The sequence below is a fragment of the Desmodus rotundus genome, chromosome 5 (assembly GCF_022682495.2).
Source record: "Desmodus rotundus isolate HL8 chromosome 5, HLdesRot8A.1, whole genome shotgun sequence".
Taxonomy (NCBI): Eukaryota; Metazoa; Chordata; class Mammalia; order Chiroptera; family Phyllostomidae; genus Desmodus; species Desmodus rotundus.
In genome coordinates, this window is record NC_071391.1 from 66,926,187 (window position 1) to 66,942,112 (window position 15,926).

The following is a 15,926-nucleotide window of genomic DNA, read 5'->3' on the forward strand; positions in this document are numbered from 1 at the left end:
GTAACTTTGATTTCACAGCTTCTTCAGGCTTCCACTGGGCACATGGTCTTTAGCCCTTTAAACTTTTTTAGATTCCTTAAACTTAATTCTGAGTTTTAGTTTCTCTACTTGTTTAATCCTTTAACTCAAAACCGTCCTTATTTTTCCAGAAATAGTATATCAAAATGTCTCATGTGTTAGTGAACTGCTTCCTCTCCTTCAGTATTCTCATTGATGAATGGCTTTTTCTTGTAAGGTCTCAAAGGGTGACGGGCAACAAATACATCCTCTCCCTGTTCAAACATTCATTTCCCTTGGCTTCCTTGATGCTACACTGCTGTTTTTTCCTATTATCTCTCTGACTTATCATTATCTTGTGTAAGATTTTCACTCTCTACCTTTCCAATACAATTTTTATTACTTAAGGGTCATTTCTAAACTCATTTCTCCTTACCTCATACTCTTTTCATGGGCTTTCTTAAATGCACTAATGATTTTATTTAACTTGATTAAACAAGAAGCCTAGATATTTTCTAGCATGATATGTGGACCTCATGAAGAATAAAAGGAGAAGTTGAAAAGTTGGCTTTAAGGAGTGGGATTTGATGGGTGGGAGAGAGATAGCTGTGTGCATGTATGTGTTTTCTTGTATGACTTATAAACCATTCATTTAATATGGATGTATTACTATAATAGAAAATATACATTAGTAGGCAAAGAACAACCAAGAAAACAATGTTAGATAATTCATAGAAAAAAGTAATGTAAATTTTGTAACTTCTCTTACAATATCTTAAGACTCTCATTGAAAGATGTAATTAAACTTTAGTAGATGTTTTCCAGTTGTTTTTTATTAACTTAAATATAACAGTCTCATTTTACTTATTTGTATTATTTATTGAGCCTTTCATATAGTATTGGTCAAATAATGATTCTTTGAAAATATAGAGTTCTTAAAAAAAGATCAACAATTGCAACTGCTCAAGAAAATTCAATTAATGTGGTGACTAAGAATAATTTGTTAGTTTAGTGGCATGGTATTGGTTATATAAGAAATAATGACTAAGAGGGTAATGTTCTGAAAAGGCCAGAGGGAACAAAAATCAGCAAAGATAAAGGGACCGTCCTAATAGGAGTAGAAATAGTATATTATCAGTATTCAAATAGGATGAGGAAGGAACAGTATGAATGGAAATGTAGTTAGAATTTTATTAATAAGAAGATAAATTTGATACTTATGTAGGGTTTGTGTGTGTGTGTGTGTGTGTGTGTGTGTATGAAGAGGCATTGGGTTATAGTCCAGTTTAAGGGAAGTAGAGGGGCTTACAGGTTAACAGCCCACAGAAGTTTAGTAGGATTGAGTAGCAGTGTTGAACTCCCATTTGTAGTTGTGATCACGGTCCATCAATCATCACCCCTGCGATGGACTGTGCCCAAGCTTCCTCTTACTCCACAGCCCCATGTTTAATTAGTCATCATATCCTGGTAATCTACCTGGGTGGTATCCCAGGTGTGTTTCCTGTCCTCCAGTGGGGTCACCACTGCTTCCATTCTGTTCCTCATTGCATCTTGGCTGACTGGTTCAATAGACTCTAAACTGGTCTCCAAATTTCTGTTTTTGTTTCCCGTCTATTCTTCCATGCCTTACCTAGCTGTGTGACCTTTCGTAGGTCACTTCATCTCTTGAATATTGGCTTTCTTATCTCTAAAATATATATTGCATTTATACATTCCACCTGATAATATTATTACTAGTATATGTACTTATATTTACTGTGAAGTCTAAATATATAAGATGAAAAACTAAGTGGTAAGCACATATCTTGTGATATAACTCTGGTCATATGTTCCAGCAGCGTATTTTCTAAAACTAAGTATATATGAAAGAGTAGTGTTAAAATATGTTATTTTTTAAAACTTTACAATAAGTGTTTTCAAGCTAACTTCCTAATATGCATTTATAGATTTTTGTTGCATGAGAGAGCAAACCTTATATATCAACCGTAATATGACACTTGACTCCTTTAATGTAATGCTTAACTGTAAATGTCTGTAACTAGAAATGAGGTGTTTAAATTTGAAGATACTTTAGATAGATAGCAATACCTATAATTATAGAATCATCAAATCTTCCTGAATTGCACTTAAAAGTTAAAGTTCCAAGTGTTATTATTGGAAAAGTAATAATAACAATTATACCTATACCATGAAGTATTAAAAGCTGAACATTCAAATTGAAGGAAACTAAAGTAAAAATGTAATGAAAAGTGGGCCTATAAAAAAAGTGAACTATAAAATGCTTGCAATTCATGTACATGTACTATATAGAGGCACTAAAGAACAAAGAAAAGAGCTGTGGAATCTTTATTACAGTTTCTTTTTCACCTTCTCTTCCCATTATGGCATCTGGGGACATTATGTTTATTATTTCTCTTTCATAGATCATCAATTTCCTATGTCAAAATTTTTATTCTAAGGTATGCATAATTTCCAACTGAAGAGTGTCTAAACATGGCAAATGTCTTTTTATTTATTTTGTGCTAGGTTTAAGGGCTTAGCAAAACACTAACGCATCTTTATTTTTCACATCTGAGATGGCTGACCAGTTTAACAGGGGCCATGAAACTTACCGTCATTACGTAGAGTGAGTGGTGTTGGAGGACTAAGTACTCGGGCATTCGTCACTGTGTTTTTCACCAGACAAATGTAGCTGCCAACGTCCGATGTTTGGACTTTAGAAATGTAAAGGTTGCCTGTCTCCTGGGAAATGAATCTCCGGCTGTCTTCCGCCACAAAGGAAGGGAACTCATTAAATACCCAACTATAGATGATCTCTGAAAATACACAAAATTTAATTGTTGAAAGACAGGTTATTTTAATAACAGTTAAAGCTCAAATAACAAAGCCTTTACTAAGTGTTAGATATATTTCAAAGCTATATATATTTCATCCATTTGATTCACACATCTATTTAATTTAGCATTCCATGTTCAAGACTGTTGCTCTGATGATTACAAAAAGATCTGGAATATTTCTTAAGGATGCTTAACCTTTATACCATTCATTCATTCATTCATTCATTCAATTGCAATGTTTGCTGAATGTGTATTAGGTGATTGGCACTATGATAACACTGAAGTTAAAAAGATGAGAGAGTTTTTCATTCTTAATAATCAATCTAATGGGAGATAGTTACCCAAACCCATAAAACAATGTGGAATAAGGAAATGGAAATACATATTCTATTCTAAAGCAAACATGGGAAAAGACACTTAGGCAATCATGTTGATCAATGAAAACTTCCTGGGTTAAGAGACACCTGAGCTACATTCCTTTGCTCATTTGTTTCTTAAATATTGGTGAGAAGTTAATTGGTTCTGGTACAAATGTGGTAGGAATCATTGACAGGAATTGCTGATGGATTGTTATGAAATATGAGAAGGAAAGAGTCAAGGAGTAAGATGTTGGGCCTGAGTAACTGAGCAACTAGAATGTATTTCTCTTTACTGACATGGAAAGACGATAGAAAGAGCAGTTCTTTGGAGATGTGGGTGGAGTAAAATCAGTTTCATTTTAACAGATTAAATTTGTCATACTAGCTAGCATGAAATTGAGAAGGCAGTTGTACGGTTAATATAGAAGCCAAGGGAGAAATTTGTGTTGGTATCAGTTTAAAGTCTTAAAAGATTTATTGGAACTGGCCACGTGAAGGGTGTATGGAGTGCTGAAATTATTCCAGTAAAAGGAGACAGATGAGGATGGTCATTCAGAAAAGGAGTTGGATGGCAAGAGTGGACATCTGCAAACAGTTTTTTGTTATTGGAGTAAAAAAATACAAGGAAGGGAGTGGTCAGAGAAGAGGTTGTAGAGATTGGAGGTAAACCCAAATTACTTAACACAGATTAACATGGTGTGTAGGTTATGTTGAGGTGCCTGTGCTCTCTCTGATATGTAGTGTGGCACTGCTGGACGTTTTTCAGCAAAGGATTGTCACAGATATGTTCATTATGTTGGTTATTCTGGTGATTCTGCAAATGTTGAATTTAAGTAAGAGCAAGGCTGCAGGAAAAAAACAATAAGAAAATAGTGCACATTGAAATGAGAGCTGAAAAAAATCTCAATTATAACCATGATTATAAGAATGAGAAGAAGGGTATTTGTCCAAGAAATACAGTGGAGATAAAACACACTGAGAGAGAAATTTTCCAGATAATATTTTCATATCTCCTTTGAATGACTGGGTAGAGGATGGCAGAAGTTCAGGATGAAAATACAGGATGAGTAGAACGTCAATACTAAGCAAGTTTAGCCAATATTTATTACTCCTAAGGCAAATATTATAATTCTAGTGGATGCCTGAGAATTTTGAAATGTTATGTTATATTAGCTTATAATTGTAATATGCATTTGCAATGTCAAAAACCTTTCAAATATTTTATAAAACAAACTATTTTTCATAGCTATAGTTACCTACTTGGTAGTCTTCAGTGCACTTGGTGTTTTATTAAGAACTTATTAATAGCATCCATGTGGCTTCACTCAAAGAAAACCCATAGACTACAGTTGAAATACTTCATTCTGTTCTCCCACTGCTCAACTAGACTTTAAATTCAATGACTTCTCACACTTAATACTCTGAATTTCTCTACTTGTTATAATAAGGGTTTCATTTGTCATTTAAACATCACTCAAAGACATTTTGATATTTCTGAAGCTTATTTACACTAGATTTTACAGGGGTACCTCAATTTTTGGTTTATATTATTTAAAATTTGGTGAGAAGCAAGCATTGAACAATTAAAGTCTACCATTCATTAAAATACTATTTCTGTTATACTGACAGTGTTTATTGAGTCAGCGTTTTATAAAATAGGGAAAAAAGTGTTTACACAAAATTGTCACTTTAAAAAAATTTTACAGGTAGCCAACAATTGATGAGCACTGCCTGAGAGGTGTGAAGAGGTAGAATTAGAGAACAGAGAAGTTTCTGCTTGACTGGAAAGAACAGAAAACCAGAGAATGTTCCTGGAGGGAGTCAACACCTGTGTCACATTGAAGGAGCTGACTGTACAAACAGAGGGACTGTGGACACAGAAACAGTCTGGGCAAAGGTCTGGATGAGAGGGAGAACCCATCTGCCAGCGCTTCAGTGTCTTGGGAATGAGGGTGTGAGGCTGGGAGTGGTTAAGAGATGTATAAGGTAGATCTTGGAGACTAGGAATTTATATTTCATCCTGGCAAAGTGGGAAGCTTTGGTCACTTTTTAGCAAGACTGAATGCAATACAAATTGTATTTAAATTTAAAGGGTTGACAGTGAGCAAGACTAAATGGTGGGAAGGATTGCCAGGCACATGTATAAAGGACACTTGGACAAAGCCAAAGGGAGTTGGGATCACAGGTGGGAAGTGGGGATGGCTGGGGTAGGGGGGAGTAGTGGGGAGGAGTGGTGGGGGGGAAAATGGAGACAACTGTGCTTGCACAACAATAAAAAAATGTGAAAAAAAATTAGAGGTAAGTGGATATTTGGCAGTTCAAAAAGGCTTATTTAGTTTTTAAAATAAGTTTTCAGTTTTACATAGGGAAGCTTTTCATAATTTCAAGAAAGATACAAAGTAGAAATGGTACAAAATAGAATAGACAACAACCTCAATTTGGATGGGATTATGACTGTACCTGGAATAAAAATATTGAACTGGGCCAAATATCTTTTAAGATTGCTTAACAAAATACAACCAGAGACATTGAGGGGAGGAACAGTCTAGCAGTGGCCAGGGGGGAGTGGGGTGGGGACAGTGGGAAGAAGGGATTGCAGGAACTATTATAAAGGACACATGGACAATATCGGGGGGGATGGTGGGGGTGGGGGAGGGAGGTGGGTTCAACTGGGGTGGGGGGAGGGAAGGGGAGAAAAGGCATACAACTGTAATTGAATAACAATAAAAAATAAATTTAAAAAAAAGATTGCTGTTTAATTTATATTATAAAGTTTTTCATTTTCTATTAGCATTTTTAATATCCTTTTCAGAGCTGTCTTTACTATAAAAAAAAACAACATTAATATTTTTTTAGTATTACCCAGGATTTTAGAGTCTGAGGATGACAAAAATAATTCAGAGAGGCAGTAAAACATAGTGTTAGTCTTTTGTTTCATATACCACTTTGTTTCATGCCAGTTGTGCTGGGCACCTAAAATTAATTTAGTACAAGCTGATCGCTATTAAAATTTTAATGTTATTATCCATTTCAAAAGAATATTGAGACTATTTGATCAATTGTGATTTTTTTCCATTTTTCTAAGGTTCTTTTTGAAATAGTGTTGTTTAGTTAGGACAACTGAGAATGTTTTAGATGTTCTTGATACGATTCTTCAGTGAGAACTCCCAATTTTAGCAGACAATGGTTACTTTTTGAGATATTGTGTGCATTCTTGGTTGTGCGAGTCTCTCTCAAGGATATTATGCATTAGCTCCTACCGAGAGCCCCACTTGGGATATACCTACTTGGGATCAATTTTTTTGTATTAAATCTCACTGTGCACTTTTGATACTGTGTGGTAATATATATTTGGCCTACAGTCCCATGTGCTGTCATCTTGAAGTTTTGGTTTCTCCTGGGAGAATTTTTTGTCCTTCTTTCTGAGTCAGTGAGAGCCATTCAGTTAACTGAGGTCACAGCCTCTTGTGGGCCTGGCTTGGTGCATACGCTGTTGGTGTTCCAACTTCCCTTCTTGGGCAGACCCAAAGGTGTACGCTTTATTCCAGCATGAACATGCATTGCCAAGTTCCTGGGCATTAAGGTCGATTTCCACGTCATATAAACAATCTATCTTGCTGCCAAATCTCTTTAGGATTAACACTATTCCTGGATTTTAGTTAGGATGTTAGCCCTGGATTTTAGATATTGTTTATTTCTGACACCTGGAGATTTCTTCTTCTTTCTTGTGAGCTTCACTGTATATTGAAAATTTCTTTACTCATTATTTCTAAATTTTGGTAGATGGAAAGTTGCTAGGTTGGCCCTGTCTGTTCTCCTCATTGAGCGTCCAGGTTTCACGGCTTTATGCATCGCAAACTCTCCACACAATTGTAATTGACTCAGTGTCACAAAACAGACGATCTCCTCTCTGCTCCCCTGACAAAAAGGTGACCACTTAAATAAAATATTTCCACAGCTACTGGAAACAGCAACAGGAGCACCCATATAGACAATGATGCTCATTTCTCATAACTGAAGTTTTATTAATTAAAAAAGTGTGAGAAAGGGGAATGAAACCACATACTGGAGTCTCTGAAGTCCTTGAAAACAATTTCAATAACTAATTATCTGCAATTCATTTCAACATTCTTTAATATAACTACAAGTTAGAAAATAGCCATTCTTCTTGCTAATAATGTGTGTACATATCAGAAGCTTTGGGTCAAAGGATTTAGAGAGAATATTATGGATATGGTATCTGAGCTGTTCACTGACCCAATTTACAATGCAATTCTCCCAGGGACCCTATTTTCTTTATCCTTGTTAGCTATAAAAAGGAACACTTAAAAACCAGAAGCTTCTCTACTTTTATGATATGCTCAGTTTTATGCTGTATGATAAAAATTTCACTTAATGGGCTGCATTTGCCAAAATCCTTGATGTCATCTTTTTCTGGCTACTCCTGTAATGTGAGATTCAATGTTGTATCTGTCAAATAACTACAATTACAGTTTTTCTTTATTATAAATATATATATAGTGCTTGATTTCTTATAGTTTAAGTTTTGTGCTTATAATTTCATATACATTTGCATTAATTTTTATTAGATGCTACTTAGTAAGGTATACATCATAAACATTTTAATACTTACTAATTGCCTTGTAATATTTGTTTTTATAATTCCATCATCTGTTATGATTCCTCTCTTTTTTGATAAATTGATTGATGTAAAGATACTTGACTATTGGAATTTAGTTAATTACTGGAAGATGCAATATGGCTTTAGAAATTTGCACTTACAATTATTTTGTTTTTAAAGCATTTGTAGCTGATACTACCACTTTGGGTTTTGGAATTAATAATATCATGAAAATATTGTAGAGAATTGTCCTATTAATTATCTATTACTACTAATCATAAGGGGATACAACCTGAAATAAGTAGGAAATATATTTGTACATTGCTGATGTACACCTTCATTATGATAGAAAATGTCACTATCAGCTACATCAAGTACTCTTGGCAGAGCATTCACTAAATCTACTTCCTTTTTAAAAATATTTTATTATGTATTTTTTAGAGAGAGGGGAAGGGAAGGAGAAAGAGAGGGAAACATCAATGTGTAGTTGCCTCTCGAGTGCCCCCTAACGGGGGCCTGACCTGGGCTGCAACCCAGGTATGTTCCCTAACTGGGAATCGAACCCTGTGGTTCACAGGCTGGAGGTAAATACAGTGAGTCACACCAGCCAAAGCTAAATCTACTTTCCTTACTACTACATATCTTTAAAACCCAACAGGATGCCTGGTGTGTAGTTGCTAAACACATATTTAATGAATAAGTGAATAATTAGCATTAAAACATCTATGTATGTTTTTTAATAAACCTAAATTTCAAGAACGAGTGTATTTTTTTAATATTTAAACTTCATTGTAAATTGTCTAAGATGCATGTGAGCTTATTTGCACCTTGAGAATATGAGTGAAAGAGGATGTTTGAAGCTGGGCTAAATACAGATTCTAAATACAGAGAGACAATGTAGGCAGTTTTAAGTATCTGTAATGTACCGTCAATGAACAAAGGAGAAAAGGTCATGTTTACAAAGTTACTGTGAACTATTTTCAAATATACAAGGCAAACTGAGCAAAGGTTGAAGGGGTGTAAAATTTTAAGGTTGTCCAAACTCTCAGGTTAATAGCCTTTATGTACGGTCAGTCATTTCTCTCCTACTTGAATTTGTTCACTGACACTTTGTGGAGGAAGCTTATTTGACAGTTCGAATTAAATGGCTTTCGGATGTAGGATGGGGACTAAGATCAAGCCAACTGGGAATATTGATAAATAAGTAAGTAGTGATATATTATTATAAACAAAGTATTGTTCAAGATATTGTGGAGATATGAGTAGGTGGGGCTGGGAAAGGAACTAACGAGTTTACTGTGGGTCACAACTTTACACATTTCTCCACTTAGTTCCCTTCCCCTCCCCTGACGCAAACAGATTAGAAGGGAGCATCTTGAGTGAATACCACTATGCACTTTGGAATCACAAAGAGCAGGTTATCAGGAATGGCTGCATGATCTGCCAACTGTGCACTTTTAGGCCTTAATCTTCTCATTTTTAAAATTCAATGAATGTAGAAAACTGTAGGTAAAATTATATATTATATGTAAACTTACTACAACAGAACTAGATGTAGTTATTATTATAATTATCCTTAACATCAAAGGCCTGAGCCTCAGAGAGATGAAGGAACCAGTGGAAAACTGTAGCTCGTAAGTGTCAGAGGAAAAATTCAGATTTGTTGCACTCACTCTAAGCCTGTATTTTATCATTATATCATACAGTCTTTCTGAACATCACTTTCACTATTCATGTAATGGGACAGCGGTGTATTCTTTCTATGGTTGTGTTGAGGATTACACAAGCCACTTAAATCAGAATGTTCAACATGAAGGAAGTGCTCCATAAGGGTAGCCAGGGGGTGGGGATAAATGACCTAATACGATGCATATTTGGTACAATGCAGATTCACCTTGAACCTCGCATAGTTGGATTAGTTGGGTTTAATTTCTGCAAGAGTCCAAAGTGTCAGCTATAGGCATCCTTCCCCTGAGGCAAGGGTGCTTGCTGAGCAGCAGCCATACAATAGAACAAAGCTTTGTAACTGACACTTGGTTAGTGCCTGCACAATCAAGATATTTTCAAAGAGGTTGTGAAGAATGCAAAAGAGAACACTTGTCATGTGTTTTTAAAAATAAAATTACCTTAATACAAAGACAGGCTGTATCCTTGCATTAAATTTCATTATCTTGGTTGAACAAAACAAAGTACTAATTCTCCTTTTTTACAGTTTTTGAGACATGGATTTTCATTATATTTGTTACCTAGACTCAGAAGCAGCAGAGTTCTGCTTCAACCTAAATGTCACCAAGACAAAATAAAACTTTATGTGCATATAATTCAGAACACCATTAGCAAAACAAATATAAAGTGTTTGTACATAGGAACAGTAGTAAACCGGCGTTCTCTCATAATCCACACCTGGAATGAATCCAGAGTTCCAGAGTTCAAGTGCTCACACACACTGGGTGGCAGCGTGTCGCTGTTCCACTGAGGAATGCCTCACACGGCAGAGGGCTTTTTTACCCCAGGAGCCCAGTGTCTAGATACAAAGGTCATTACTAGCTCTTTCAAAATGCAACCTAAATATCTTGCTTTGCTAAGGGGTTTTAAAATTGTATTTAGTGAATTGTAAACTCCATCAGGCCAGGGACCAGCATTTACTCAACAGTGTGACACAGTCAGTGGCACACGTTCAGCTTAGGCTTCGGCTTTTGCATTGAAAAGCATTCAGTCTGGACTTCCCACAGTTCACTGTTACAACTCACAGAGCCCAGTCCTGAACCAACAATGGAATACCTGTGTGCTAGGATTTTACCAGGGGATACGATCTTGCTGTGCTTATCGAAATTGAGAAGAGCTCAGTTTAAAGAAGAGACACATGGAATTGCTGGAACACTGTGTAGTCCATCATTGGACATGACCAAGGTAATCGAAGAGTTTGTCCTCACTAAATCAAAATATTAGACAGCTTAATAACAACAATTACCTCAATAATAGTGAACATCTATTGTCTTAGGTCAGTTTCCTAGAAACAGAGTCTGATAAGCAGGGTTTTTTTTTTTTTTTTAAATTCTCACGCGAGGATATGCTTATTGACTTTAGAGAGGAAGGGGGAAAGGGAGAGAAAGAGACATCAATTGGTTGCCTACCATATGCACCCTGACCCAAGATTGAACCTACAATCTTTTGGTGCACGAGGTGATTCTCCTACCAACTGAGTCACCCTCCCTGCCAGGGCGAAAAGCAGATTATTTTGAATGTGATTTATTGATAGTGTTCCCAGGATTAGAAATTAAAAGACAAAGGGTAAGGCAAGGAAAACATTAAAAAGCTAAGAAAGGATGTGGTCCCCTACCAGAGATTAGTTTGGGACTAATTCCATTTGGGACTCTGGAACACAAATTCCACTGTAGATTTGATGAGTGACTGAACAGAAAATAAAGAGAATCAGTGGGAATCAGTCTTTCGTTCTCTCCTCCCCCACGTGAGTCAGTTATTAGCTGCTGGCCAGTGAATAGTGAGGTGCAGTAATGGCAGGGAATTTCCAAGCAAGGAAAATTCTCTGGAGAAGGGACAGATGCTGGATGGGTGCATTTCCCAGGTGAGAGGGAGCTGGGTGTAGCACCAGTAGTATCTAGGAAAGCTGTAGAGTACTTAGAATGTCCCCAACATTGTGGTCTATGTATGTTAATTTCTTAAATCCTTACAGGGATAGGTAACCCTACTTTATGGATGACAAAACTAAGATACAGATATCAATAACTTGACCAACAATTCTTACTGAGCATAGATCTTTATTTGAAAAAGAAGAACCTGATTAACGGTGGGTTCAAGTATTCGTTAGATTGTTATATACATTTTGGGGTCTACTTTTGCCAGTCGAAACTTTGATGCTTCATATAGCAACTAATTAGAGCAGTATCTAAATCCCACTCACCAGACCAAGGTATGGGAGGTTGCTGGAAATTCTTATGACTATTGAGTCACAATCTCATTAAACTGTGGCCGCGGAGCCACAGAAGTCTTAGCTATGTAAAACGGTAAGGATGTGTCCTGATAGCATTGAAACCTACTGAAAACTAGCAGCACAGTGTGTCTGAAATGTGGGTGTTCATAGGGGTAAAAACAATGTTAATGCCCGATTACAAACATGGATACTTATTCCTGATCTCTTTAGGCTTTACAAAGTTTTAAAAATACTTAACCAAAATAGTCCCATACATAAACAATCCAGTATTTTCTGGAATAAAAAGAGTCCACAAATTAGCAGTGCATGAAGAGTAGAAAGAATTAATCTTGGGCAACATTCCAAAGGGAGGAAAGTGGAAATCTTGGTTAGCAAAATAAAGTTTTTTCATTTTCCCATTTTACTTGGTCAAATGTTTTTTATCCATATTTGTCATTTGTCTGTAACTAAAATAATTAAAGTTCAATTTAGCTCTATGCACTAAGGATCCAAAACACTCAACAGTGTTCCCTGACAGTGAATTTTAAAAGATGCATTACTTCTTTTAATTTCATGCTATGAAAATTTGATGCTATAAATTTAAAGATTTATAGCAGGATAAATATTAACAGAAACAAATATGTTTAATAAATTATCCCCCCTCTAGGTGGGAGAGTCACAGAGGATAAAACCCTCTAAGGTTGACTTTGCCAAATTTTGCATGCTAAATCTGAAACTGGCTGCATTTGGGTTACATTTATCATACAGCTACAGTAGAAAATCTTCAGGTAAGATAAATTATTTTATCGAGATTCTCTGCCACTCAAATTCTTGTACTCGTAATTTTTCATGAATGTTCTTTGTGTCTTTGTGGCTTAACTAATGCTCATTAATCCTTCGTGCACCTCTTTAATGAAGGTAATTTGTTTGTTACGTTGCCATGCACTGTGTAGAAATAGCAGGTATCATCTATTTATCAAAAGTCATTGAGATGGTTCGTTTTCTGCTCTGAGGACTTTTCCCTTGGATCACCTACTTCAGAAAAAAATTCTTAATCATAAAATACATATTTATCTCTGGTGACATGTAATCACTGTAATAAATCTTCAAATTTTTATTTATATGAACTCATAGAGCATGAAATTTTGGTTAGGATTTTTTTAGTTGATTTTTTTGAAAAAAATAGAAAAGTTGGTGTCAGTTACACTAACAATGTAAATGGTACAAAAACTATTTAAAATTTACTCTCTAATTCTGTAAGACATTTTTCTATAAAAATCAGATGGTTTTGGATTTTTATAATTATGTTTTTTACCTTAACCTCCAAATGTTAGTCTTTTCTAAAAATATATTATCAAGGTACATTTGTAAACTAGACATTATAAAAAAGTTCACTATTGAATAGTAAGAAAGTTTGAGAAATTAAAGAACATATTGAAAAAAAGGAATATGCCTTTAAAAATAGATGTATTTACCATAATTAAGATTGGTCATTATTTTCACCCTAATACTTATGTTAGTTTTTCAGACATGTGGCATGCATTAGTATGGAAATAAAAGTTTGAATGAAAAAAAATATGTTGATACTCCCTGAATCAATTGGTTTTCATCTCACCCTTTTCCTTTTTGTTTATTTGTCCAAAAGGTTTCCAGACTTCAGTTCCCTGAAGCGGTATTTTATGGTCAGTTCCTATGTTGCTTTAATCTTTAACCTTTCCTTGAATTTCTGGACATAGAAGGTATTTGCTTCTTCAGACTTCCAAACTTATTCAGACTTCTTGGTTGAGTATCAATTTAAATTGTTCCGTTTTCTCCACAAGTGTGGGTTGTGTGATATATTTTCCCCCAAGGAACTGTTTCTAGTTTGGTGGTTCATTAATAATTTCAGTGATTAACTCAGTGATATTTTCCCAAATCACAAGACTACTAGAAACTAGAATAGCTGGAATAAAAATAATACTATTTTATTGGAACCCAGGAAGTTTAAACAATATTATAGCTATAAAAATAGGAAAACTAAATGTCTGTAGGGGTTACTACAAATTTCAAAGATACAAAATAGTTGTCAGGATGATAAATTTACTCAGAAACCACTGATTTAGGGACTGACAGGTAAAGGTGAAAATGAGGGATTCTGATACAGAGGCATCACCCAAAGAAACAGACTGCACACCAGTTGCTAAATGAAAACCATGAACTATCAGGCTACATTATATCAGAGAATAGGCAGAGCAGAAAGAGGTTTTTAAAAATGCTAGTACTTATCCCATATGTTTACTGGAAGGAAATGATTAAAACGATGATGATACTTATACAATGTTATTTGAATGAAATGAGATGCATATTAAGTAACCTGCTTCCTATTCCAGTTGGGACCTCTGTACAAGGATTGAGCTACATGGGGCTCAACTCAGTGAGCACAAGTATAGGTAAGAGGTAATATGACACCATGGACAAGATCGTGGACTTTATAGCAATGCAAAAATGCCTTTGAATATTTCCACTATTATCGAGCAGCTGTGCAGTCTTCAGCTAATTCCCTGCTTCTTCAGTTTTGTTTATTCATCTGTCAAATAATTGTGATAACATCTAGCTCATAGGATTTGGGGAGAAACTTTAGAAGAAATGTTAACATAATTTCAAGATTATAATAAGTATTCACAAATGGTCATTATTATCTAAAATGTTGTATTAGCACATATATGTGTATATATGCTAATTATATATATATGTACAATTTTTGCTATGTTTATTCCCTTTGCAAAATCAATCTGTCACTCTTAAATCTTCATGAAACATTGCATCATATGTAAATATACATTTATGCATAAAAAAGGGATTTGACTTTAATATACCCATATGCTATTCTGCTCCAACTTATCATGCAACAGCATATAGATTATGCAGAATTAAAACATCTGTATACTTTATACTACATGTAGCTCTACAATATTTTCATCTGACAGCATCAAAATGAAGTTTAGGAGTAGTTTTACACTGTTCATGTCACATGCCTACCAATAGACATTTTTTTAAGACTTTATTTATTTATTTTTAGAGAGAGGGGAAGGGGGGAGGAAAAGAGAGAGAGAAACATCAATGTGTGGTTGCCTCTCATGCGCCTCCTACTGGGGACCTGGCCTGCAACCCAGGCATCTGCCCTGACTGGGAATTGAACCAGGGACCCTTTGGTTTGCTGGCAGGCACTCAGTCCACTGAGCCACAGCAGCCAGGGCCCAATAGATCTTACATGATTCTCTTGTATGAGACTCTTTTTTGCAGAATTTGAACTCTATTACAGTCTTTCTGTTCTTATACCTCAACATATCTCTTTCTTCACAATCCACTCATCTCCCACTTTTCACAATCATCAGTGCTGAACTGTAGGGTGATTCTTAAATCAGAATGTCTCTTATAATGTTATTTCTCTGGACTAGATGCATTCCCACCCTCCTTCTGCCACGTCACATGCCTAGACACAAGCCAAGTGCAGGTGTCATTTTCTTGAAAGTCTTCAGGAGTCACTCTAATTTACAATTAACTTCTCTTCTGAAATTCTATGGACCTATCATTACTGGTGTCTTGATTTGCTTAGAAGAGTGATAATTTACACCACTTTCCCCAGAAATGTTATTGATAACACCCTTTCACTCTAAAAATATTCCAGGTTAGATATTAAATGAAGTGTGGTCTCCCTGCATTTTATTCTACACCCACACAACACACTCCTCTTATACTGGTACAGCCTACGTTCTCTAATGGACCCTGTCCTAGGTGGGTGCATCATCTTTCCTACCAGATTGTATGTTCACCTGCGGCAGAGGCTGTGTCATATGCTTACTGTAAAATGTGGCAACCATTTAAAAATAGGATTATCTAGTTTTATTTAGAAACTTTAAACAGAATATCATGTTTCCATGAAGGACAATTAGGGATATCTTGCATTGTATGAAAGTATAACTGCGTATTATTTCTCTAGTTGTCTGAAATAATTTTCAAAGCACTATAGTGTCCAGTGAGCAGTTTATACATCCCTTTCTGATGATAAATGCAGTGTTTTGTTGTTTCAATTATTAGTGAAAGAAGATATTTTCTTATACTATTTTTCAAACCCTGGTAATAGAGTTTTATAATCTTACAAAGCCCTACGTGAGCTTACCTCTGACTGTCTTTTCAAGCTT

The 15,926-nt window shown here is 35.5% G+C and overlaps 1 protein-coding gene across 1 annotated transcript in view; it reads right to left on the reverse strand.

Moving 5' to 3' along the window:
- CNTN5 (contactin 5) overlaps window positions 1–15,926 on the reverse strand; it is a 1,123,225-nt gene that overhangs the window by 324,832 nt on the left and 782,467 nt on the right. The window contains exon 8 of the mRNA XM_024574613.3: window positions 2,610–2,813. Coding sequence (XP_024430381.3) covers window positions 2,610–2,813 — 204 coding nt within the window. The remainder of the gene's footprint in view (window positions 1–2,609; window positions 2,814–15,926) is intronic.